This window comes from Saccoglossus kowalevskii, chromosome 3, assembly GCF_978046115.1.
Source record: "Saccoglossus kowalevskii chromosome 3, keSacKowa6.1, whole genome shotgun sequence".
NCBI lineage: Eukaryota > Metazoa > Hemichordata > Enteropneusta > Harrimaniidae > Saccoglossus > Saccoglossus kowalevskii.
The window spans coordinates 39864869-39892398 of record NC_140643.1 but is presented as its reverse complement, the minus strand read 5'-3'; the positions used below and the strand labels follow the sequence as shown (position 1 = coordinate 39892398).

The following is a 27530-nucleotide window of genomic DNA, read 5'->3' as shown; positions in this document are numbered from 1 at the left end:
TACGGGATGAATAACCCATCGACCATTCAACGTATTGCACGAGTTTATTATCATACAGTCATATCATAAAGTTTTCGTTCAAAACTTGAATAAATTACCAAATTTTTTGAACTGAATTGTTTCCCTAGCTCTGTTGTTACTGTGTTCTGTGAGTAATCAATTTTACTAATGACCACAAATAAATAATGTGAGAGTCAGTCAAAAATTCTCTAGTATACTGAGTTGAATTTTATCTAATCAAAGGCTTTCAAGTTGAAATCAATTGATAGCTGAGTGTAAAAAAAAATAATTCGTTCGTTAGTAATATTACGTAGGTGAAATATATGTTACCTTGAGAATTGTACATTTCAGGTTAATCATTTGAGGGCATCTCCCGACATATAACTATTTTATATTGAGTTATTGGATCTGGTCCAAAAACTGCGAGTACTGTGTTTGTGTAATGGTAACACAAGTAATAGACTATGGTAAACTGTAATACGTATATAAATTAGTACGTCGTTTATTTCAGTAGAGAAGTCTGGCATCAATGTACAATGAGAACAATCCACCCAAACATGCACTGAAACACTCTTTATATAGGGTTAATTGGATTCACACCTTGGATTTTAAAATTGTAGGGAAACACTGTGATTGGTTTGCCATGCGAGAAGGTCACTATTAAGTATACATTGCGACTTAATCCGCTACAAAGTTGCGACTTTCCTTGCGTTCGCTGTGATAAGAGCGTATTTGTGACCTTTACGTAAATGGCTTAGATAAACTGATTTGTGTTTCTTTGTAATAGAGATACATGCATTATGAGGTGAAATCAAGCATGAAACGAGTTCTAACGAATATATCTGAGTTAATAATGCTTGGAATCGAATGACACGAAAACGAACTAATACAGAAAATCATTGTCTATCGATACAAACTAATTACGAATGAAAAATAACAAATACAATTAAACAACAACAAATATGAATGAAACAAGAATCACACCCGTGTATCCACGATAAAGATGGCGACTAGTGTTGTGTCACTTAATTTTCAAGTAGGCATTAATATTTCATTTTTGAATAGTGATTTATTTATAATGCCCGATAACGTGTTTTCAAAGTGTTTACTCTCTAAGGGCTGTGGAGAGAATGTGGACTTCACCCGCGTCTAAAACGAGCATATGAGTTTACTACTCGGAGACAGTCACTTTGGAAGTCGATAGCATGGCGAATCACGGAGATATCGCCAATGTGCGACAGCGTTCCAAATCAGATTCGACAGTGTCATCTGCTGCAAATATGTCAAGAAATGATGTGGCAATGAAAAGGCAAATTAGTCTATTTAATAGTATAACTATTATCATAGGCTGTATTATTGGATCGGGAATATTTATCTTTCCAAAAGGTGTTCTGCAGTACAGTGGTTCTGTTGGTAATGCATTGATTGTGTGGATTCTGTGTGGTGTCATTGCTACATTAGGTGGTATATGTTATGCCGAACTGGGATCTTCTATCAAGAAAGGCGGAGGCGAATACACTTATATAAAAGAAGCCTTTGGCAAATTTCCTGCTTTCTTGATGCTGTGGGTGAATTTTGTGATCTTAATACCCGGAGGCGCTGCTATAATTGCACAGACATTTGCAATATATTCTATTGCACCATTCTACCCAGACTGTGATCCTCCGGCATTGGCGGTGACACTTGTGGCCGAAGCATGCTTAAGTAAGTTTATACTATACTTAATAACGTATGACTGGAATAATGATTCATTAAGAATCATATTTTCCAGCAAATACTTGCTGAGAGAAGCGTGATACAGCCATATACAATATCATTTAATTATTCATAGGCATAAATCATGCAGTTTTCATTCATATGATAAATCATCCATATGGGAGTTCACGAGAATAGGTACAGTGTGACCTCATATCTCTGGAATATTAGAGCACCTGTTGACATGAATTAGCACCTTTGAAAATCGTAGTTATTAATATTCATGGCAGTTTAGAACAGACCCGCAACTTAAATACTGTGTTTGAAGTGCGTTTTATTCTAGAAAGATTTTTTATACAGTGTTTTACATTTATTGCATATTGTATTCCTCATTTATAACATTAGATTTCTAATTATAATATATTATATTAGAGTGATTAGAACATTCTGTATGTATGTATGTATGTAGGCTCTTGACAATTTGCCAAAGAAATGGCACCGACTTTCAACAATTATTTCATTCTTGCCGCACATAACCCTCCTATTCTTGCATCCTTGTTACACTTACGTGAGCTCCCAGTCAATAATGAGTGTAACAACCTTTTTCTTCTGTTTATTTCAACAGTCCTAGTATATTCATACAACTGCTACAGCGTGCGGGGTGTAACATCAATTCAAGATATTTTTACTATTGGTAAAATTGCTGGTTTGGGTATAATTATATGTGGCGGTATTGCTTTCCTGGTAATGGGTAAGTTAATCACTAAATTGAAATGAAAAACAAAACAAGCACATTACATTCATAATAATGAGTACATTTTGAGCATGTACCAATACACAAATATATCGTTTAATTTCAGGCAGAACGGAAAATATAGAAGATCCATTCACGGGTCCTGGCACTAACATATTTCGACTTTCACTGGCATTTTACAATGGACTGTTTGCATATATTGGTTGGTATGTATTACAACAATATTCCAATTACGAAACCGATTCATTCACAATCACGATTAATATTTTTGAATACTGATGTTCATTTTGCTAATTATTCATACATATAAGTATCGTGTGATAGTACGGTAGTGTAATCAGTCAATTCATGTAATATGATTTCAGGTCAAATATGAACAACATGGCCGAAGAAATTATAAATCCACACAGGTGGGCAACATGCTTTATATTCATGTATATTTATAGACGTTTATCGTGAAGTATTTATCTCCTTCTCTCGGAATATTATATTTGTATTCAAATCCTAAATAACGCCGGAAAGCATATAACAGCTGAATTCAAACTCATATAGTATATTGTGAAACGGGCCTTGTCGATCTAGTACATTTCAGAATGTTTCATGGAGTTATTAAAGTAGTCTGTCCACCATCCGACTTACTGACTCACGTCCAAGTCATAGACACACGCCACCGCACATGATCCTTATTCACAAATATATTTAACTATAGTTTGAATTTCAATGACAATTATGTCTTTGTTTGTTTCAGAAATTTCCCCATTGCAATAATCTCGTCCATGTTAATAATCACCATTATTTACGTACTGACGAATGTCTCGTACTTCACAATCCTATCGCCACAAGAATTATTATCTTCTAACGCAGTTGCTGTGGTGAGTTATATTACAAGTTACTAAAGCTAAATTTTATACATTATCAATTTTTTTCAATTTAATATGACGTAATTTTTGTTGTCATTTTCTTTTGATAGACATGGGGTGATAAAATTTTAGGTAGTGCGAGTTGGTTGATTCCAATTACTGTTGCTCTGTCTACATTCGGTTCTCTTAACGGAGGCGTTTTGGCGAATTCAAGGTTTGAAATTATAGAATATTAATTTCTAATACCAAAGCCTATACTGTAAAGTATGCGTTAGTAACGTTTTTGATGAATTGAAATTCCAAACTAATACACTTGAGTAATATCCACACATTGCAACTACAAATGACTCGGACTGCCAATGCTATTAAAACACATACATATTTATTAATTATGATTGGTATGATTACGTCAACAGATACATCTATGTTGGAGCTAGAGATGGTCTACTCCCGACATTACTAAGTATGATACACACTAAGTTTCTCACGCCTATGCCGAGTCTTATTGTCACGGTGAGCATCAATATAGTACTAACTTATTACTAAATGCACCTAGCAATGGCAGTAAAAATAGTGTTAAATAATGAGTCATAAATGTGATAATTTATTTACAGATGGTTATCACTTGTACATTATGTCTATATAAGGACACTGGGAGTTTAGTCACTTACATTGGTTTCTCCTATTGGCTGTTTGTGGGTATCGTCACTACAGGTTTGCTTTGGCTGCGTTATAAACAACCCAATCTTCACCGACCATTCAAGGTATTGTATGACTGTGTAATCTAGACACTACTATGGCTGGTATACGTAGTATATTTAGTGATGTGCAAAATAATATCACAATGGTGTTATTAAAGTGTGTAAATTGAGGTATTAGTATTGATGAGAATAAGAAGTTTACCAATATTCCAAGTTACACCTGCAGTTCATCAAATCTTATAGCGACAGTATGTATAATATCTAAGACTGTTTTATACTGACATTCTCAAGTAATTTTGACATTATATTATATTGTGTGTATTTGTGTGCGTGATATTTGAATTGTATTTCATATTGTTATTGTTATACAGGTGCCCATTGCAATCCCGATATTGTTCGCTCTCATTTGTTATTTTCTGGTGGTCTTGTCTATCTTTGTTGCGCCACTTGAAGCGGCGATTGGAACAATCATAATATTAACAGGAATACCTGTCTATATTTATGCAGTTATGTGGAAAAGCAAACCAGCGTTGCTAAGACGTTTTCTTGGTAAATATTTACATCTGTAATATACAGAATAATACCTCGTATGCAAAACAAAAATAACATATCATGGATTCATTTTGTCCCATCGTATTGTTGTTTTCTTGTAGATGAGATGATGATGTTCTTTCAACGGTTAATGAACGTTGTGCAACAAGAGGTGGAAACCTATTGAAGTATTACATTTCAGAGATATTCACGTGTCTGTACATAACGCAGTTGGTGATCTCCATTCTTCGACGTATACAAACAAGACAACCATAATTGATTGCGATTTTACTATGTACATATCGCATTTTTGTTATTTAGGAAATGTAGTGCGGCGCACTGTCTTTTTATTCAATTATAAAACTCCGAAATTTCGAAAAAGTGAAAAGAGTAAAAATCGAACATTTTGTTTTAGCGCGTCGAATACGCTTGTAATCAACTTGTGTAATACGACATTCAGATAACGTGAAAGAATCACAGCAGATTTGTCGTTTAAGAGAGCCGTACACATTGAATGTTGTTGATTACAACTATGGCAATGAAACACAATTGTTTGTATGTTCAAGCATTAACGGGCTGCACGTGGTAATAATCACACAATGAGAGTGTGCCGTGTCAATACAGAGCACGGTATTATAATCATACATGATTATGTGACATATGTGCATTCTTTGTGAATCTTTAATTATTATATATATTTCATAACTGATATTACTGAACAATGGAATAAATAATATTATGATTTGTGTTGGCTCTTCAACTTGAACACTGAGTTAGCAATCAATATGAAATGTTGGCAGATGCTGATGTTAAGATGTAGATCTCGCTATATATTTAGAAGTCGCTCAATTGAATATTTTTTCTATACTGGGGACAACATGATGATTCATATTATTGTATTGTCTGGGGAGGGTATATATGTTTTCTTGCTGCAACTGTTTTTATATAATATTGTGTATATTTTAAGTTTGCATTTGTAATGTACATGGCCATTAAGAACACACTACTGCCATTTAGTTACATGCGTTATTCAGTAAATCGTTATATATTCCAAATAAATAGGACCAATATTGTTTTAGTAAGTAGGAAAATTGTGTTTAAAAGTTAGTTAAAAGTATTTTAAATATTTGTAATATTAACTACATTAAAAGTGATATGCGTTGGGACCAAATGTATTAATCTAACGTTTTGGCTGTGTTTTCAATTAGTTCAAGGAGGCCACACTGGCACATTATAAACATTATGATCGTAAATATGACATAAACATAGTCACTTTGTTTTATGAATGTATCAATCAATATTTTAAAAATCAGGGCAAATATGACAGATTAATAAATAATCGGTTTTACGAGCGGGGGAGGGTCGTTACCAGCGCACTCACAAGAAGAATTGGGTCATAAAAAGGCATGCGCAAAACGCAAAGGCTCATGGGTAGACGGTTGTTTGCAAACAGCTACACGTTATAGCAATTGTATAGGAAGAGATGAATACCATATCGTGGCAGAGAGTTAATTATAGACAACAGTTTATCACAATATGCATCAATAGTCTTGCATGTTATGATTATTTTTATGACATATTCTAATTATTAGTGTTCCAGTATTAGTTTTTCCTCCTTCCATTGAAATACTAATATGAATTCCACTATTCGTCTCTTCTATGAGCCTTAAGGAACACAGTAATCGTCTATAGTACTGAATAACGTTATGAATTGCTACCAGGTTTTCAGGTACTGTTTTTTTTTATATTCTTATATTTTCAATTTATTTTTTAAATAACTTTTAGCTTTCAAAAGCGGTTTAATGCAAATTTGGATAATGATTTTAGTTGACCCAACATACATTCAAACTGTCGTGTAGTTCCATGCAGCATACAATGGAATAATGTATGTCATATCTCTCATATATTATATGCACTAACACATCGTTGTCTTTTCCTTCCAGTAATGGAAGTGGTATAGTAGCTATCAGTTCACTTCTTAGGAGAGAGGAGATGGTGAATATCATAGTTAATCTCGGCGGAGAGTTATTTTATAATTTTATAATTAACGATAGTTTGTATTGTAGTACAATTTTTATTTTTTATTATTTTTTACAAAATGGGGCAATATGGAGTGTCGCAACTGGCACACATACATTTATATAATATACCTATAATACACCCTAGTCACACACATTTGACAGACTACTGGCAACAAAAACAGCCCGAGGCGCCAAATTCCCGGTAATGGCGCGCTTACATAGGTATTCCAAGGGTGAACTATCAATTGAATATAAATCAAAATATAGTGATATATGTGATAGATCATTCTAAAGGTAAATTTGCTGTAGCGATATCATTATAATACAAAACGCTATTTTTGGCTTTGACTGTTTTTATTATTATTTTATACAAAACTTTTCTCAAAGTCCCATTTAACAGTCACTATTTGTATAAATTTGAATGTGTATTTAAACAAAGTTTTAGTCCAATTACAGGTCACGTGTGCGTAATCTCCATCTTAGGTCTATTTTTGAAATATGCGTGTGACGTACAAATCAGTTGTTGTACTGGGGTCTAAAGTATCTGCAATACACGTTATAGTCATCCTCTGGTTCACTTGTATTATATGCCCTTATCATCTTGAATTGAAAACAAATAAGAGGATTGTTCGTATCAGAGCTCATTTCACATTGATGGATTCACTCTCGAAAGACTCATTAGAAATGCCCATATAGACGTAAAAATCCATTTTTCTTACATGTTCGATACGATGTGAAACGCGTATACACAAGACACAGAGGCGGATTTAGGGGCCCGAGGAGGCCGCGGTCCCCCTATTTATAACCCCCGCAAGGACTTCACGCCATCGGCGCTCGCGAACTAGGCCTTCGACCAACTTATCTCCCCCCCTATTCCAGAATCCTAGATCCGCCCCTGACTGACATACAGTCAATCATATATCAACAGGTCAAAGGCGTGGGCTTCAAATTCGTAAATACTAGTACCCCTTGTTTACATCCAAGGATTGTAGATGACGTTTGATATTATTCTCTGTGAACTAGATACGATCTCGAAGTTGTATGGCGGATACCCTGCGACCAAGAGCCACGAAAGAAACATGGATTTCATAAATGCTTTATCATACACTTTGTATGTGTGTATATGGAACATTTTACTCGTTGACATGGATAATGATACACTAACACGCCCCGTGTCACTGTTGTCATCACATCGCTGTTATCATCACATCGACGTTATCTCGTGCGTTATCATGCACCGGGCTTTACGACACGAATGTCTAAAGTCCTAGCTATACACTAATGATATTTGCTGATATTTTACAGCGACGGAGTAATAAAACCGATGATATCTTCACATATACACATATTTATCAAATTAAACATGTCACAAAACTTTTAAAATCATGTTTGCCCTATGAATATACGAGGACAGCAAATCTCGGTCAGCAATCTATGCCTTTTAAAACATACGCCCAACAACTGTCTACATTTACAGAGTTTGTAACACAGAATATAACAGTAGAAGTAGTTAAACTTGGTGATAATATAGTATAACTACGCCGGATTATAGCACCAAACCTTGCAGACATTATATACAGTTACCGTCACTCAATTATACCGTCAATTGAGGGACAGTGATATAGTTTAGCTGATAGTGGTTAGTTGTGCCCGACTTGGATCGCCAAGGCTAAGATCAGGTCAAGGTCGTGTGATTTTCACACTATTTAGTATATAATGTAATATCATGCTTTGGCTGTGTTTGTTATAAATCAGTGAAATAATTATAATAGTAAAATAGTTATAATTTCAATTATGAGACATATGTGTATTATTCCTTTATATATTATTATGTCCTGATTTCCAATCTAAAATTATTTGAAGCAATGCTTCACCGAAATATTAAAAACAAAGTTGAAGATTGAGGTTACAGGTTCAAGGTTAAAGTTAAAGTGGGACTGTCATCGAATTTGCGCATGCTCACCTGATTACTGATACAGGCATACTTTGCATTTTTTTAATGACGTGATTGGTATTTTAAACACGAATGCATTTGTTATCATTCACTGAAATAACAGAATTCAGCTTTACAATAAATTCATAACATCTACTTGTTGATATTTATATTTATATGAATATGCTTCGTTAAAATGGTTATATAAGCACCCCACAACAGGGTTCATTGTTTATTTTACTCAAATAGAATATGCTAATTTCTTATCGTAATTAATTGTGTAATTTAATACTACAGTGCTTACTTTGTTGTGATGCTCATTTAAGTGTTCATAAACAGATAATATAGAATAGGAAGTGTTTTTGAAAGTGTATAACTGCGCACTTTCTTTATCGTAATATTGTTCACTATTCGAGTGGAAATTCATATATATACATGATGGCCCTACGAGATTGAAAAGAACAAATATAGTTAAGCCCTACGAGATTGAAAAGAATAAACATAATTAATCGAAAAATGAATGAGCAAACATGACATCCTTGTCCGTCCCTACCTTGGCCTTGAAAGAATCCGAAGACGCTCCCTTTTCAAAATGCAAAAAAATTACATCCTTATTACCAAAAATATCATGTATACTTAGATCCTAGTTATGTGTAGCTCAACTACGCCATCGGCGTGTTGTTTATGAAAATAAATTATTTGCCGCATGCAGGCTGAAATTTTACGAAAAGTTGCATGTCTTGGTACCATGTCGCATTTACTTCAGCAAATCAAAAAATAAGCCACTATTCAGAATTTCCCATTAATAAATACTTTTGTATGAGCATTGATCTCAAAATAATCACTATCCGTGACATTGTACCTCTTTGTTTGTCTAATAATTGACTGCTGCACATTGTAATGGTATCGATATAGGTGTTATTTGAATTATTTTGACGTCAAATAGGAACAGCTTGTTATATTTTTACTGTAAATGTATTTATGCAAACTTATAAGATATTCCATCATTGCAAAACTGTCCTTCCTCCTGAAGTTAACTGAATTGCGTTTGTCCCGCTGATTTTTTGGAAGAGAATTGAATATTGGCCGGAATAATACCACGAAATTGAAGTAGCATTGATGCCCTAATTCAACATTATTAACTGATTTAAAAACAAAACCAGGCTTTTAAACTAATTGTGTTGAGGTGTTAATATGGTTAATATAACGTGTCACCTTAAATACTATTTTATGTATGATAGTGAATATTTAATAATGTACATTACACTCTTACAAAATAACATTTTCTAAATACAGCATAGCTTTATCTTTTTCATGTCATTGCCAGCATTGATATGCAAATAGTAATTAATGGAAATAATGAGACTTAAAATTGCAATACAATATATTTTCAAATGTGTATGTTTAATTGTATTTAGATACAACAAAATAAATACACGAGACCAATGCTGTCTCATAAAGTACTATAGTTTGTTACGTAATGTTGATAAACCTATAACCACATTTCGAAAACTGACTGGACTGGATTTCTGTCACTTCAGTTGGGGAATGGATTTACCCTCGGCTATGACGCATTTAAAGGATATCAATATTCCGGAAACTGATCCTCAATAGGTTGCTTTTTCCTGTTGTACCACAAACATCAGTCTTTGTAGAAACTCTAAAGACCCGTCTGAAATACACACACAACTTTAATTAAATAAGTTATTGTAAAGTTATTGTCCCCGTAAATAATTTATGTGGCTTTGATATTTTGAAACCTAGTGACGGCATTAAGAGTAAACGTTAAAGTAAATGTTGAGACAATAACCTCGGTCGAGAGAAGCATGTAGGCACGTAGTGCAAAAATTCAAAATGGTCACCGTTTGCTCATCCTTTTTTTACAAATAAAACGTCAACATTTTAAAACCTATTTAGACCAACATCTACGTCTAAAATAAGAAACCCTACTTACCGAGAAAACGTCTCAGCCACGTTGGTTTGTTTTTCCACACAACTCCGTAAAAATAGATTGGTATTCCCGTCAGTATAATAATTGTTCCAATAACTGCTTCGAATGGCGCCGCAAAAATAGAGATAAAAACCAAGGAATAACAAATAAGTGTGAATACTACAGGAATTATAATGGGTACCTGAAAATAAAAAGATATATACATTACACAGTTACTACTAGAAGCTAATGCAAATACAGCTATCAATTAAGACATTTCATGTAGTGCGTGATACCTTGAATGGCCTCTCCATATGTGGTCTTTTGTAGCGTAACCACATTAAACCAGTAGTGACGATACCCACAAACAACCAATACGAGAAACCAGTATAATTGATTAAACTGCTCGTGTCTTGGTATAGACATAGTAAGCCAGTAATTAACATCTGCGAAAAAACACACACGTCATTTGTAAGGTTTCTTTGAAGCCATATCGATATTTCTTTTGTTTTGACAAGCTGGCATATGAATCCGAAACAGAAAAAATATATAATTATTATTACCATGGCAATAAGAGTTGGTAGCGGCGTCAGATAATTGATATGTATCATACTTAATAGTGTTGGCAGCAATCTATCTCTAGCACCAACAAACACGTATCTATGGAAACAGACATACACTATTAATAGGATAGAATGACACAGAAACGTAGACTAACTACAAACGAACCGTTAAACATCATAACTAGTTCTATTATTTTTCCTACCTTGAGCTAGATAAAGCAGTGCCATTGACAGCGCCAAATGTTGACATAGCAACAGCCACGGGCATCAGCCATGCTAACGGGCCCAATGCTAACTCTCCCCATGTCTGGAAAGTAAAAAAATCATTAGACCATCGGATTGTTTTATTTGAAAACGTGGTAATATACTAGTATGTCCACCAATTTGAATATATTTATCACATATCACTTAAAAGGTAACAATGAACTAGTAGATATTTCTGAAATTTGGCATATGAAGTTTTACACAAAGTTTAACCTTTAACAAGGAACCATGGTCAGAAATTGAAATTATGTTGCAATTCGAATCCTAAATGGTTCGATTGGCAGAAAACAATAGATTTAGTGATTTAGTGAGAATGTTCACGCTCACTATTTGTTACACCATATAAGCAAGACATGTGATCAGTCCAAATGTGGTAAGACGATTACGTGCAATAGTTTTGGTGACGTCACTAAAACTCCTTCACAAGTTAAATATCATTCAGTTGAGTAAGAACAACTTACGATCGCAACTGCATCAGATGCCAGCATTTCCTGTGGTGAGAGTATGGTGAAGTAGGCTATGTTGGTCATCACGTAGATCACGGTGATGATAGTCATTGACGAGATCGCCGCAATAGGAAAATTTCTGAAAGGCAATGCGTAACTAGGTAAGTCAGTCACATGTCATTCATTGACTCTAGAGGAGTAATACCAATGCGTTAATATATTTAAAAACAATATACGAGACAATATTTTTGATTCTGCCACAGACCTGCGAGGATTTACAATTTCTTCCGCCATATTATTCATGCTCGCCCTGGAAAATAATTATAACATATTAAAAGGACATTCGAGAATCAAATATTGTTATATTGACAATAGAGTGACAACTGACACGTACCATCCAACATATGCGAACAAGCCATTATAAAACGCCAAAGACAGGCGGAATACATTGGTACCAGGACCCTTAAATGCATCTTCTAAATATTCCGTATATCCTGTAATAATACCAGATGTCAACTTGTTATGGTAGAACAAAGCTATATTAACAATCTATCTACAATACTGTTTTGAGTACATTTAACGAGCAATGCTTCTATGCAAAACACAAATAACCTCATACTAGAAAATAACTAGCTACATTTGTTGAAGTTAACTATTTACTTATTCATTAAACAGTTGGGGTGCCACATTTTGTAATTACCTACTAACTAAAACTTGTATAGAATCAAAACGTACAGTAATGAGTTAAATCTATTGACTATCATTAGCTTACCCATAAAAAGGAACACAATACCGCCGACAATAATTATCATCAAACCTCCCACTTTAGCTACAGTGAAGACATCCTGCACAGCCGTAGATCCACGCACACTGTAACAATTATAGGCGAACACAAGAACTAGAATTTATAAATGAGAGAAAGCAGATTTGCAATTACGGCAAATAAAAGCGTGCATTCAATGAGACTTTCATGTTTTTTTGCAAGTCATTCATAAAGAGAGCATCATGATTGCATCATCCAAACTAAAATACACAGGCTGCTATTCAGCTATAAGCCTCTATCGTAGTTCATGATTCTTAAAATCACAACACCACGATAAATTTACACATTCTATGAGTAAATATATTGAACGTTTCTCCTTGTTATCTTTGAAGTGAAAATATGCCTGGAGTGTTTGAACACTTACCGATACATGCCTCGGCTACCAGTGTTATCGCCCATGGCGGAGGGTCACAGTCCGCATAAAATGGTACTATAGCATACGTAGCGAATGTTTGTGCGATGATAGCAGTATTACCAGGTGTTACAATCACAAAATTCACCCACAGCATCAAAAATGCTAGGATTTCACCAAATGCCTCGTTAAGGTATGTATATTCGCCTCCGCCTTTCCTGATAGATGATCCCAGTTCAGCGTAACACATACCGCCCATTGTGGCTATGACACCGCATAGACTCCATACAATCAATGCACCACCAACAGAACCACTGTACTCCAGAACACCTTTAGGTGAAATAAATATTCCTGATCCGATAATGGAACCTATAATTAAAGTTATACTGTTGAATAGACTGAGCTGTCTTTTCATCGCCACAGCATCTTCCGATCCTTCATCGTCATCGTTAATCTTTTCCAATGAAGGACGATGGCGAACATCGATTTGATCGTCTGACTCCGACATGTTTCAAATGTATTGTACACTAGGTAAAACGGAGTAGTTGACCGATGCGATGGCAAATGTTTCACGGAGTCACCTACCAATGATTAACCGACTTATCTGCCCCAGTTCCCATCGTATATCATAACATAATATCACCCAAGCGATGTGGCCCGTGATTGGGTTATTTGCAAAGCACGTAGGTGCATCTTTTGGGCGTATTATGAATGATAAATACATATTGTTTATACATATGTTTATAATTATAATACCGTTATTTATTCGACACATTTTCATTAGCTGATCCGTGGCCCGTGCAGCCCTGTTTATCTGAAGATAACTAGATAACGTGGAATGACTCGAGGTCACTGCATTAACATACGAACATTTTATTGTGTGTGTGACTCATCAATATTCAATGTTTCACCGCATTTGTTTGGATAGTTTAAACAAGAAACTCACCATTAATTTTTCAGGTTAAAGAAATCCCCGTCATTTTCATCTGGACGTTTGCCAATTTGTGTGTTGTCGCATATCGTTTGCTCGTGAATCACGCATGTTACTTTCCAACGATGTTTGTTAATATATTAAATAATATACAGCAATATATTCCACAGAATGGTAAACCAACATTAATTTCTTTAATACACTGTAGAAAGCATTTACCCATGAGATTTAAGACATAACAACTACGTAATCCGTCAATGGCTTACAGCTATTGGTGGATAACATACAACACAAGCCTACATATTTGCAAGAGCGGTAAGCAATTTTAATTGGAGTTGGGAGTTGGAAACCGGGCACCTTGCTGTCCGGCCGACTGGCAATAAAGTTGTATATCTGTGAGTACTTCAAGTATGTATTCATTTGGGTGGAGCCTGGTTTATCTACAGTGTAAGAGTTATCCGCTACTTTCGCAAGAATTCAAAAACATCTACGCCGAAGTGCCTTAATTCTGCGTATCCCTTCGTAGCACTTTACAACGCGCTAACTGTATTTTTCATTCTTCTCAAGTTACCACATCACAAATATTTAATCATTCGGCAGTCTGAGGTCTCCGCAATTATTGCGTACATCGCCATTTCTTTACATCCTGAATCACGCAATAATGGCAGCGTGTCGCTCTTTATTTCCTATATATCTGTCTCTGTTATATAGTGCATATATGCAAGGTTGTCCCAGGAAATGTACGACCAGTTGATGGCGTGGTCATGCCAATGACTTAGAATCATTGGATGATGCTATATTGCATTGCTGCTAAATAATGTTATGCTCTACGAGTTGACAACTCGACCTGAGACGGAGCTACGTACCACTTGTGAGTAACATCTTGTGTGCGTTCTTTGGGCAGAGTCGAGTATCACTTCATGGAAGTGTTATCTGCCAATCGAGTTTATGTCTCTACGTCTAGGCAGCCCATACAACCAGTACGCAGCATATGGGTTACAAATGTTTTTTTTTTTATATTTTTTATTTCACTGTAACGTATATTCTTCTTTTTTTTGTAAATGTCACAATGCAATGTAACGAAGGCACTGGTGTGGTTAAATAATTTAAATAAATTATAAATAAATAAATACAATAGCTACAATCTTAATTAGCTACGTGATAAACATTATTGTCTTACTATCGGCATCGCAACGGTACGGTTTTAATCAATCCCCGAGTTGAACACAAAGATCTAATTCAACTAGGATGAACTCATATATCGTTATCTGAACAGATAACGATTTTTTGAGTAAATCAGAAAACACGTCAAAGTGGCAAGGTTTATTGGTTCACGTTTTTATGCCAAGGTTTCAAATACGTGCACGCAAAAACATCTAATTGTGTGTAAATATTTATTATACATCGGAATCTGCAAATGTTGGCTGTCGCATGTCTCCTTTTTCACCCCTTCCAAATTGGAATATTAAATTTCTACATAGCCATAGGCAATTGAAAAAAGAAAATGCTCACCTTCACCCTCCGTTTGAATAACACTACCATGACACCGACATATATGTCTATCGATAGCGTGATTACCGGTCAACGTGGTTACCGATGCAAACGTTTCCAATCAAGTCAAAGACAGTATCACAGTATAGTCAGTGTATAGTGCAGACGCATCTGAGGTGCATGCTTCGCCGTGTATCAGGTGACTGAATGTCAACCCTTCTAAAGCAGCGGGGTCCAAAGCTCATGCCTTCACATGGTATGCAATAGATACAAGGCTTAGCTAAACGTGAAACAGACTATGTGAAATGAAACATATTTCACAACTTTACACCTAAAATGACACACGTACGCAAATGAAATATCGCGTAATGTTTCGATACCTCAGTAAGCCATTGCTTATTCATAAAACTCAATTTTAAAACTACCACCAAAGCCACAAATTCAAAGCGAACTTATACATCATAATCAAACACATTTTTATAATCGAACTAGCTAGTCATATGTGTGCATGTCAGGTATTGCTTTAGATGTATGGTTTACATGTGTTATTTTTACTATTCAGATGAGAATTCATATGGCGAGACACTGCAGCGCTGCGAAACTGTGGCGAGTATTATATTGCTGTGTTACAACAGATCAAAAACACACCAAATCTTCAACATTTTTAAAACTGACATAAACAGTTCAACCATGCAACATGTTTTCCTTCCATCTACAAAGTACTCATTCTCATCATCAGCTGCAGACATTTGAAAACTACAAATTTATATGTAATGTATATTGTTATTCTTGTAATCTTCACTGGCTGTATTGATCGATGTCGGATAAAAAACTTAATTCTTTTAGTCCCCCCCCCACTGAAACTTAATTGATAAATATTGATCATGGCGTCAGACTACATTCCTTATTAAATACAAATTGATATTCGGACAGTAGTATGGCATAGCAGTTGGTTGTTATAATGAAGGGGAATATACGCATGCGCAAACTACTTTTCTGGGTTCTGCGCATGCTCTAGGTCCATGCCATGAAATTGACCTCATTTGACGCATATATTTACAAGCGGGCCAAACTATTTTCTCGTCTTGGATGTTTTTGTTTTTTTTCATTTTCTATAATTTTTGTCTATGATTGGATAGAAAAAAAAACGAACTACACATACTACAAGATTTGTTTGACTTCATTAAAAATTGTTTTTGTAGGATGGAAACTTTCCGAGGTCACCCCCAACCCCCAAACTAGAGCAAATAAGTTTTTTATCTGACATCGATCTTTTGAAGTCGTCTCTAAATTCTACGCAATTGAATCGATGTTTACTGTGACCAGGACAGACTATAAATTAGCATCGATTATGGTGGCGATAAATATATACATTACACCTAATAAACAAACATCATGTCAAAACGTGTACAAAACTGCCAATGACAGGCTCACTGGGATAATATTTGCTGTCACTGTGTGGAGAATGTGGCGGTAAATACCAGTCAAAATGTTATCTGCTCATAATTAAAATGGCTGTAACAGTTCCAAATTTAAATGTATTATCGTTCTGTTAAAAATTAACTAAGGTCGTCAAAAGAACATATAATATCATACAGATGTAGTACCGTCATGTGACTGTAATTTGTTAAATCATGGCAGAAAGCAAGCATCACCAACGTACAAGGCCTCTTTCCAAAGAGGAAGAACAACAGTCTGTTAAAGATGATACCTCGGAAGATGCTGTTGTGATGAAAAGACAAATCGGTCTATTCAGCAGTATAACTATAGTCGTTGGTTCCATCATCGGATCAGGAATATTTATTTCTCCGAAAGGTGTTCTAGAGTACAGTGGTTCTGTTGGTGGTGCATTGATTGTATGGAGTCTATGCGGTGTCATAGCTACACTAGGTGGTATGTGTTACGCTGAACTGGGATCATCTATCAAGAAAGGCGGAGGCGAGTATACATACCTTAACGAGGCATTTGGTGAATTTCTCGCATTTTTTATGCTGTGGGTGAATTTTGTGATTGTATCACCTGGTAATACTGCTATCATCGCACAAACTTTCGCCACGTATGCTATAGTACCATTCTATGGGGACTGTGATCCTCCACCATGGGCGATAACACTGCTGGCCGAGGCATGTATTGGTAAGTACTGACACACCTTCTACATCTGTTCTATGCATATAGGTTTCTGCGCAATGGTTCAATATGATGATTGGATTCACCGATAAGATGAAATCATGATATAAACGTATCACTGATTTAAGCGATATCGAGAGGAATCATATATGTACAACGGATACTGTGACGAAGAAGAGAATGATGAGATAACGGAAAACCCATGATATTTTTTTGAAACAATAAATTCAGCTAAAGTAGTGTTTAATCAAGCAAAGCTCTACTCATGTTTCAACAACTGAATATGTCTTTATTTCTTCCAACAGTTCTTGTGTTTACCTACAACAGCTACAGTGTGCATGCAGGAACTGCCATCCAGAGTATCTTTACCGTAGCAAAAGTGGGTGGTTTGATGATAATTATCTTCGGTGGCATTGTTTTTTTATTTATGGGTAAGCTAATATTAATTTTTTTCCACGATTATTAAACTTTATTTCTGATAAAAACTGTGGTAAAAAACTAGGAAATAAATTTTCTTCAAATATTGGGTATGTGGTAGTAAATGGAGCTTGACAAGGAATGGATAATTGTAAAAATTTACCTAGTGCAGGATTCTGGCCCGCGACCCTCATTATACATAACTAATAAGCTAACAACTGCATCAACCACACTGCACGGCAATGGAGCCAAGTGGGATACACGTGATGACTAGCCCGTTCGTACTAGCAGCCGATTGTTCGGATCCTAAACTAGGCGACATATTGGGTATATGGTGATGAACGAGGGTGTGAGAAATGTCGAGCAATTGATTGATTGGATTTGGACTCCGAACTCGATGACAGAGACAGAGAATCGCCTAACCCACGCCTTTAACTCGATGGCAGTTTTTGAGTTCTCTTGCTGTAGTATAATACCAACATACACTCGGACTCGCTGAATGCCTCCAAAACTCTGAAATCCTCCCAAGTACATTTATATATGGATAAAATATAATTTGAGAAATACTCACCGAACTATAAAGTGTCTCGGAAATTATTTTTAGGTTGCATTTTTGGATAATAGGCTACAATAACCATCATGAATGAGAATAATGCCACATTCAGTCAACCTGGGGCAGCCAGGAACATGGCATGGTACGGTGGAAGTTTGATGATGTATGTCGGATACCATAAATTTACTAGAGAACATGGCGTTGCGAATATGTTCATTTCAAGGTTTGTGTTATTGAGGAGGAAGTCATATTTCGGATACTACTGATGCATTAGCACCACGGACTACGATTACCAATTACGAATCTCTATATTACAGGTAGGACGGAATATTTGGAAGATGCGTTTAAGGGTCCTGGTACTGATGTGCTACGACTGTCTCTGGCGTTTTATAATGGACTGTTTGCATATGTTGGCTGGTAAGTACGACAATATTATGTAAAAAAGTATGAATCTCGAATATAAGTAGATATTTTGTAAATGTCAAAATGATACTCCTTTGATTGTAAATTGAGCTCAGAACGATCACTACAAAAATACGGACTGTTCCCCATGATGCTTTGCGAGCACTTATTGATACGATTATAATGCCTGACATGTGTCAACCATGATATTAGAGGTTGAGTAAAAATAATGCGTTCAACTCCAATATGCAATATTGTAGCTCAGCAACTTACAAGGAAATTTTCGTCATGAAAGACAATTTTAACCACAGAGCTTTATTAAATTCATTTATCTAATTACAGGGCCAATATGAACAATATGGCAGAAGAAATAAAAAATCCTAAAAGGTTAGTGACAGAATATGCAATCAACCAAACATGTTTCTCCCGAATGTTCTGTTTTATTCCCCATAACGCAAACAAGTTATACCAGGCGTTTCCGTGACTGAAACGCCCTCTGTCGGAGTTCAAGACGCACAACTCGTTAATGCTATCAGGTCTTCAGCACTTCTTGTAAAATAAAATAAACCACTTCCGTTCACAGTCCCTCTATTAAAGATCGGTTTATAGAGAAACTGTGAACTAATGAACAACATAACGAAAATGTTTTATATATTTATGTAATAAACTGTGAGTGGTGAAATGTAATGTGAGTTTAAAGCGGGGGAGTCGTCACCTGCGCGTGCGTCAGATGGCCAAAGCGTGTCATTGTTTAAAAACAAGCGTCCACCCATGAGCCTTTGCGATTTTAGCGTGTGTTGTTATCGTCGCTTGGGACTCGATTCATTCATTATTCATCAAACTTACTGAACACGTGGTAATTTCCTCTCATATTTGATACGACACGGTGATCACCAATGTACCCCGGGCATTATGAACAATGCGCAAGAAATACGTTACACATGGTTTTTATTGACGTGCCATAAATGTTTGCGTTGACCATTTCACCGGATGCACTAATTGGAATTGGATTGTAAGACAGAAGCACGAACTCAGTGCTAACCATGATCTAAATAATCATGTTTAATTCTAAAACCCATTTAGTAGAGAAAAACAATTTCAGATTTGTGTGTTCTATATTGAGTATACGGTGCTACGACAGAAATGTAAATATGGGAGACTAGTATTATTTAAATATTTACATTGTTACAACTTAGCAGACTCCATTCAGTCGTCACTACTCAAAAGTGTGTTTTGACGCTCCGTCGTTTTCGATTGGTCCAATAGTAGAAGCGCATCGATCAATAGTCCGTGATAGAATTACAACACGAGAGGAAAGTGAGAGTGAAAGTGCAAAAGCGCAGGCGTTACGGTTTCAGTTGGGACTGTTTTTTAATGATTATGAATTGCGATCGTATTACAAAGTTACCAAAATCCCCCTGCGTTTCTTTCAGAAATTTCCCTATTGCAGCAACCTCGTCAATGATCGCTATAACTATCATCTACGTGATGACCAATATAGCCTACTTCACCGTCTTGTCACCCCAGGAAATGCTGTCTTCTAATGCAGTAGCAGTGGTACGTTCTTCTTCTCAGAATTCACATAACACATGAGGGATTTGTTGATGTCATACAATAATTATTGTAGATGGTATGAATTTGACAATGACCAGGGGCGGATACAGGATTTTTTTATGGGGGGGGGGGGGGTCCAAGCTTTAATCGCTAGACTAAGTTAATGATTTTTGTATATTATACAAAAACAAATTGAATACATTTTTCAACGGGGGGGGGGGGGTCCCAGGCCTCAAGACCCCCCAGATCCGCCACTGGTGACATTGAATGTTCATAGTCATTCTTCAGTCATTGTAGGGCTGTCTTCATTGAAATTTACAATGGGCTAGGAGACAAAATTAACTATGACATATAATGTTGAATAATATTTACATACTAGTGACAACCAATCCCGACAAAATCAAACGCTTGCACATGGACATAAAAGCAGGAGGGTCGTCACCTGCGCACGCGCGGGAATTGAGTCCCAAGCGACGATAACAACACACGCTAAAAATGCAAAGGTCCATGGGCAGACGCTTGTTTGTAAACAATTACACGCTATGGCCATCTGAAATTGTTGTGGATACTCAAGTACATGAAAAATCATAATATTATTTTGGTTATCACTGTATTATGTAGGAAATCTGTCTTATAAATTGTTAAAAATATTTGTTACAAATATGAAAGGATCCCGTTTTCAGACGTGGGGAGACTTGGCATTGGGACCGTTAGCATGGTTGATGCCCGTAACTGTTGCCATGTCAACATTTGGTAGTGTCAATTCCGGAGCTCTGTCAAATTCAAGGTAAGAAAATGACACATGCTTAAATGTTGCTAACAATTCATATCAACTCTATTAATGGATGCACTGTGACGTTCTCTCTCATGTTCGTTGTATGTCTGTTTCCATAGATACGTGTTTGTTGGTGCTAGAGACAGGCTGCTGCCAACATTATTGAGTATGATACACATAAGAAATTTGACTCCACTACCAGCTCTTATTGCCATGGTAATACATGATTCTGTATTGTATCAGTAGCTTTTTATTGAATGTTTAAATTCTGTTTACCAACGCCCAGCTCTACGGCACAATGTATATAATTTTTGGCAAAAGCTTCTCAGACTAGACATGCCGCTATAGTTTCCAATATGTTGTTACAATCCAACTGCTGTAAAACTATTGCGTGGGTTCCAATCTCAAGTACGAGTCACTGTCACATATCAGTTATCGTGTGCCAAATGTGACATCAGCGTTTTTTTATATTGTTTACATTGCGGCAGTATTGTCTGCGGTATTTGTTTGTCATCGATCGATCAGCCGGGTCAACGGAACACAAAGCACAACATTTAAAGATAACATGCCATTTCAATAGTCATGCTGATGTTGGTCAATTTTTAGTAATAACCTAAGTGATTGTACAAGTGGACTAAACTCAGGCAGCAACATTGTAGGACGATTCCATTCTTTTGTGGGGATTCTAGAATAATATTAACTGTATTTATTATGGGTGACTTATTTAGCAACAGAATTAGTCTACCACAAGGCCCAGATTATGACAAATAAAAATAACTAAATATATATAAAAAAAAAGTTGATATAAATAAAAGCAACAACAACAAGCAGATATATAACATTATGAGTTATATTTAAAACAAATATGAGTTAATATTGTTCATGCTCGCAGTAGCCTTATTGTTTGGGTTCCAAACCCTTGGTATTTGCTTGTGGGAGTACCATGCCATCCGCGTCATAGACCTTATCTGCCTGTCTCTAATACTTCTGGTAAAAAGATATATTTGCAGCCATGTGCAGAGATTAATGTGCCTCAAAACTGTGATCCATTTCAATTCCTTAAACATTTCCACAAAAGGCGTTGCATAATGACATCGTAGGATGATTCTCGTAACCAGTTTTTTTGGAATTTGAGAATTCGCTGCGCAAGAACAGTGTCACAAGTATGTCACGTGATACCGCAATAGCCTTTTAGAGATAACATTATGCAGTTAAATTGTAACTTGTCAGTATTTACATAAGTGTGTGGCGAATACGTTTGAAAAAGCCAAGTTTCCAGGATCTATCTGCAAATACCATGTATATGCTTTCGAAAGCTTTAGATTGTCACCAAAAATGACGCTCAATATTTTCCCCTCCGAGTCTCTGTTTATTTGTTCGTCTTAACAGTGAGTCGTATGTCGTGATTTTTTTCCTTGTCTCTGACTTTGTGCCTATAATCATATAGTTCGTTTTGGTAGCGTTCACAAATACCATTCTTGGTGACCCAGTTCACTACTAATCGGAAATATGCCACCAAAATTGTTCGTTAATTTCACATACAAATTTAAACAACGAGTGCGCATGTGGAAGTGCACCTTAGTCGTAGATCTCTCTTTTCTACATATTATGATGGTCCACTTTTTCGTCTTTGGTTTGCTTACTGGTGCAATTACATGTATGATAAAGAAGTATTTATGTATGTTTTTGTTCTCAGATGTTAATTACTTGTACGCTGTGTCTATATCAAGATACAAGCAGTTTAATTACTTTCACTGGCTTTTCGTATTGGCTGTTCGTGGGTATCGTCACTACAGGGTTGGTATGGCTACGGTATAAACGACCGCATATGGAGAGGCCGTTTAAGGTGCAGTATTAGCAAATATTATGATCATAAGACGACGGTGGGATCTAAGATACACAATACGTGTAATGTGATGCATCCAATGCATTATTTCGATTCGGTCACCATTGACTTACCCTCATAGCCTCGCTTTGACGTATGTGGGAATTTGAAGTTAAATTACTTTCACGAGTGACGCACGCAGTGTATCCTGTCGCGATCACGAAAAGAAAAAAACAACAAAGTAAATGGTTTGGCAGAAGCAAATCGTCGCGGTATTGTGGTGTACCGCTGTGCGTCGGACAATACAGGCGGCTTATTTGTATAATTTGCTGTGAAAATACCAAAACATTTTTAAATATACACGTGGCTTACAATTTGCATAATTATTACCTGCCTTAATTATAATTATATGTCATTGTGCGTATTACATGAGTGTAACACATTCCAAGAAAACTCAGGTTTAGATTTACTATGGACTATGGCAGTAATATACTGTATTTACAGGTACCTATTGTGATCCCTATATTATTTGCGCTTATATGTTATACCTTGGTGACAATCTCTATCTTCGCTGCGCCATTCGAAGCATTTGTTGGGACAGTTATTATATTAACGGGAATACCAATATATCTTTATGGAGTTGTATGGAAAAACAAACCAAATTGGTTGAGAAAGTTTCTTGGTAAGTAATTTACATTATCAATCAATTTATATTGACGATAGACTAGTATGACGTATTCATTTTTTGCGTGTTTATTTCAGATAGATCTTTGGAGTACCTACAGATGCTGATGTACGTGGTACCACAAGAGAAGGCTTCTTATTGAGATTCATTTTTCCGGAATATCGATATTGTCATTGATTGGCTCACAATCTGTGTATATCCATTCAATATCCATAGTAACAGAAACATATTACGTATTAAGAGATGACTAACTGATGAAGCTATTATATCGATTCAGAATCATTTTAGTATCGTTATGATTACTATAGGTGAGGTATGTCCGTTGTTGTTAGAAGCAGTTCAATCGTGAAAGCGTGTGTACAGTTGTCTGTAGTCAAAGTAAATGATGAACTATACGAATTGGTTATAAAAAGCTCACTGAAGTAGTCAGTAGATTGTAGATTGTAAATTCGTGTTGAAGAATGGCTATTTTTTTTAATTAGAACCTAAATGCGGCCTTAATTTATAGTTGTGTATATTCTAAACTATATTCAAAATAATATTGCAGTGGTTTAATTTTGTTTTAATTATAACTGTAGCTTGGATAGGCATTTGAAGTGCTTGCAATTAAACACCATGGAGGCCATTCATGGAGGGGAATAAATAACGAACGAACATATTTAACATCCGGGTACTTTTCAAAGCTATGACGTTTTAGTATCTGATCACATTCGTATACGCCATTGTACATAGCCGTTCATGCTGCCAAGCATTGTGTACTACTAGTATAAACTCAACTTTTATATGCACAATGTGCTTTTTAAAACTTGGGTTAGAGCCTTATGCGTTTGAACCACAATATTCTGAAAGTGAAAGCCCAATTGCGTTAAAGTATCGTACATGTACTTGCCCGATCGTAAGTCCCTCTCGAGTATGAAGCCCATCCCTATATTTTTACTTGGTATTTATCGAGTTGAGAGCATTCACGATTATAATATGCGTGTAAAAGGTGTGTTTCATTTCGTGAATGGCATGGTAGTTTGGTTCATGCTTTTAGTTTTATGAGAAAACTCGCATTAATTTCAGAGTGCATGGCGAACGTACACAACGTGGTTGGCATGCTTTCTATTTACTCAGGATGAACCCCGATGTTGCAATTCTGGAGTAATCCCTATTTCTTTGAGTAGTAGCTTTCGAAAAGCCAAAAATGTGATCGTTAAGTCGTGTACCTGGTTATTGGCCATGGTTTACTTTGAGACTATCATGAAAGGCCTAGGGTTTGAATGATGAGACATGTTGGCGACCGAGAAAGGTGTTTAAATTCTTCCTCCACACTCAGTTTACCCACGGTTACTATTAACCTTCATTTATATTTCGGAAATTGCGATTCGCCAGTTTTTAGGGGAAAAAATCATCGTTTTTTCGTTGCAATCAGTGCTACAGATCGCATTTTAACATTGCGGTAATTCACTTCCGCATTGCGTTTAAAAATCATCGTCAATAATCGGAAAATCTCATCATTACGACACATAATTTTGATTGGTTAATGAAAGACATGACCTGTTATGTCGAAGGAAGTTGTTCCAGGTCAAATCGTGCTGAAAAACCTCATGGTGGAAAATTGCTTTGCGTCGAGAGTTTGCGTACGATCGAAAACATACCAAAACGAAGATAATGATAAATGCTTTCGTCCACTGTTTTCTCACAGACTCTACCCATTATTTCACCGTAAATTCAGATGGTATGTAAATCGTATTGTAATAAAATGTGTGTGTTTTTTATGAACATGTTTGTTTCTTCATTGTAAGTGTCGTTCAAATCAATGACGCATTTTTTTTCAAAAATAAGTATTATTTTCCGAGCCCGGCGTGGTGAACGAATAACTTTTTTGGATAATTTTTCGTTGTTTTCAAGATGGTTACAGTGTTTAACCCCAAAACAAAATCATTTTTTCTGAGTTGGTCCTCGAGTACAAGCTCATCCCTTACTTTTCCATTACGTGTTCATGCCTCCGGGCTTATGATCAGGGAAGTACGGTATACTGTGAAGATTCAGATCAGTCCAGTGTGAGTGATGAGAGTATATCGTCGACGATGCCCCTTGTTCGGATGATAGTTCAAGTTTATTTCAAATTACATGGAAGTCTGTGAACAATCTGCTTGGTGTTCCTGTAACACTTGTCCCATGATTTGCCAGTGCAGCCCCGTGAATACATGGACGAAAATGTTTCCACCACCACCCTACGAACTCAAGATTGCATACTCCAGCATCTATACTAAATTGAATAATTTGCACGCCGCACAGTGCAGTACTGGAAACAGCATGTATTAGACAGTTAGACAAAAAACAAAACAAAATGCCTGTCTCGATCAATCGCACATTCATAATGTTTGTATGTTGATGATACGCTTGTAAATAACATTAACGTAAAAGTCGAAACAACCTAGACTAGAAGTCAATTCACCAGTCCAGCCAACTATGGCTCCCTAAGTTGCTTATATTTAATCAGATACTACAATTTCGTCATCATGCTTTGTTACCTTACCTGTTTATACCTCACGAGGGCGTTTTTTGATGGGAAGATGGCGCAAACGGAAGTCCTTCGCAGGTTTATGGTTTCTCATATTTAAATCATCATAACTCTGAAGATAATCATTTTTTTTAATTTTTTTTTCAAATTTATAATCAATATACATAACTTGATAAATACAAACACCAAAATAGGCTCTATTTAGTTCCCCTTTAATTAGAAGACTGTGTACGCTTCCTGCCATACTAAACTTGTCACTAGGTTTGTTCATTTGCTTTTTATACTTGACAAATTGAATATCTGTGTCAGCCTACAAAGACTTTGAAATGATACAGCACCAACAACGGTGGATATCCATGGTTCTATGCAGCGATAACTTAGTTGTGTATTTCATATTAGACCTGTCTGTCACTACATTCCCACCAATCATAAGCGACCTGACTGCTCGTCTAAAAGACCTTAAGACGGCGATTGTAATGTATCTATTATTACATACGCTAATGACATATGATAATGAAATTGATATGCTAATCTACATTACGATGAGCTGTGAAAAGTCTTCTGATAAATAACCAGAATATTGTAAATGTTCGTAGTCGTATAAGTAATTTTGAATTCCGATTATCAGATAGAGTGGTTGCGGGAAGACTGACATTATGTATATTTCATATTTAATGAATTTTAAAATTTTACTATTATGTCTACAACAAATCAGCAAATAAAGCTCTGTGACAATTGTTCAATATCAAAAACACGGGTTTTAAAATGTACACCAATCTTTATAATACCTGCGTCGTTTTCATAATGGACTACTGTTCTGCAATTACTTTTAGTGTCTTAACAATTGCATAATAAAGTTTAATATATGGCGTGGAGATTTTTCCTCGCAAACTTGCGCCGACTACGGCAGTGGTGAGAGACACGGGTTTAGTAACTTCAACATCACATCATTGTGTTAATATGGCCAGATACTGAAACAGATCAAGATTGAGGAGGGAAATAATAATTGGCTCTGTAAGCGAATATTTATGTTAGATACTGTAATATGCACCAATAAGCGTTTTTTAATGTATGAGATATTTATTCATGCAATATTAATATACTAAAATATGGTAAATTGTATGACACGAAACCAATACAAGAACGCTTGAATAATATATTGTTAAGTGGTCTGCACACGTAGAACACAAAACCTAAATTACGCAAATAATGAAATCTTTGATTTGTAGCTTAGACATGGCCACGGCCTCACTTTTTGTGCAGTTCTGATTAAACACTTTGACCCCCACTATGTTGAAACTGGACGTTATCAGGTGAGCGTGTAGAAAAAGAAAATCTATATTTTGTAAACTCAATCAAGAGGAGGATGAACTAAACTTTTTGTTACA

General features: G+C 35.9%; 3 protein-coding genes across 3 annotated transcripts; 2 read left to right on the top strand and 1 right to left on the bottom strand.

Annotated features, from left to right (window-relative positions):
• The first annotated feature begins 1205 nt into the window (after positions 1-1205).
• Positions 1206-4728, top strand: LOC100370192 (large neutral amino acids transporter small subunit 1-like). The gene is made up of 10 exons (XM_002731030.2): positions 1206-1704; positions 2321-2446; positions 2556-2655; positions 2815-2859; positions 3198-3321; positions 3420-3523; positions 3726-3822; positions 3924-4073; positions 4382-4559; positions 4664-4728. The coding sequence occupies exons 1-10, from the start codon at positions 1206-1208 to the stop codon at positions 4726-4728; spliced, it is 1488 nt and encodes a 495-aa protein (XP_002731076.2).
• A 5133-nt stretch (positions 4729-9861) lies between these two features.
• Positions 9862-13381, bottom strand: LOC100370341 (large neutral amino acids transporter small subunit 1-like). The gene is made up of 10 exons (XM_006811865.3): positions 12886-13381; positions 12471-12596; positions 12093-12192; positions 11964-12008; positions 11714-11837; positions 11192-11295; positions 10989-11085; positions 10722-10871; positions 10450-10627; positions 9862-10167 (listed from the first exon to the last, which is right to left on the bottom strand). The coding sequence occupies exons 1-10, from the start codon at positions 13379-13381 to the stop codon at positions 10103-10105; spliced, it is 1485 nt and encodes a 494-aa protein (XP_006811928.2). The 3' UTR covers positions 9862-10102.
• Positions 13382-16929: 3548 nt separating this feature from the next.
• On the top strand, positions 16930-23775 carry LOC100370492 (cystine/glutamate transporter-like). The gene is made up of 10 exons (XM_085497496.1): positions 16930-17428; positions 17728-17853; positions 18710-18809; positions 19137-19181; positions 20228-20351; positions 21032-21135; positions 21243-21339; positions 22820-22969; positions 23453-23630; positions 23711-23775. The coding sequence occupies exons 1-10, from the start codon at positions 16930-16932 to the stop codon at positions 23773-23775; spliced, it is 1488 nt and encodes a 495-aa protein (XP_085353622.1).
• Positions 23776-27530: the final 3755 nt, after the last annotated feature.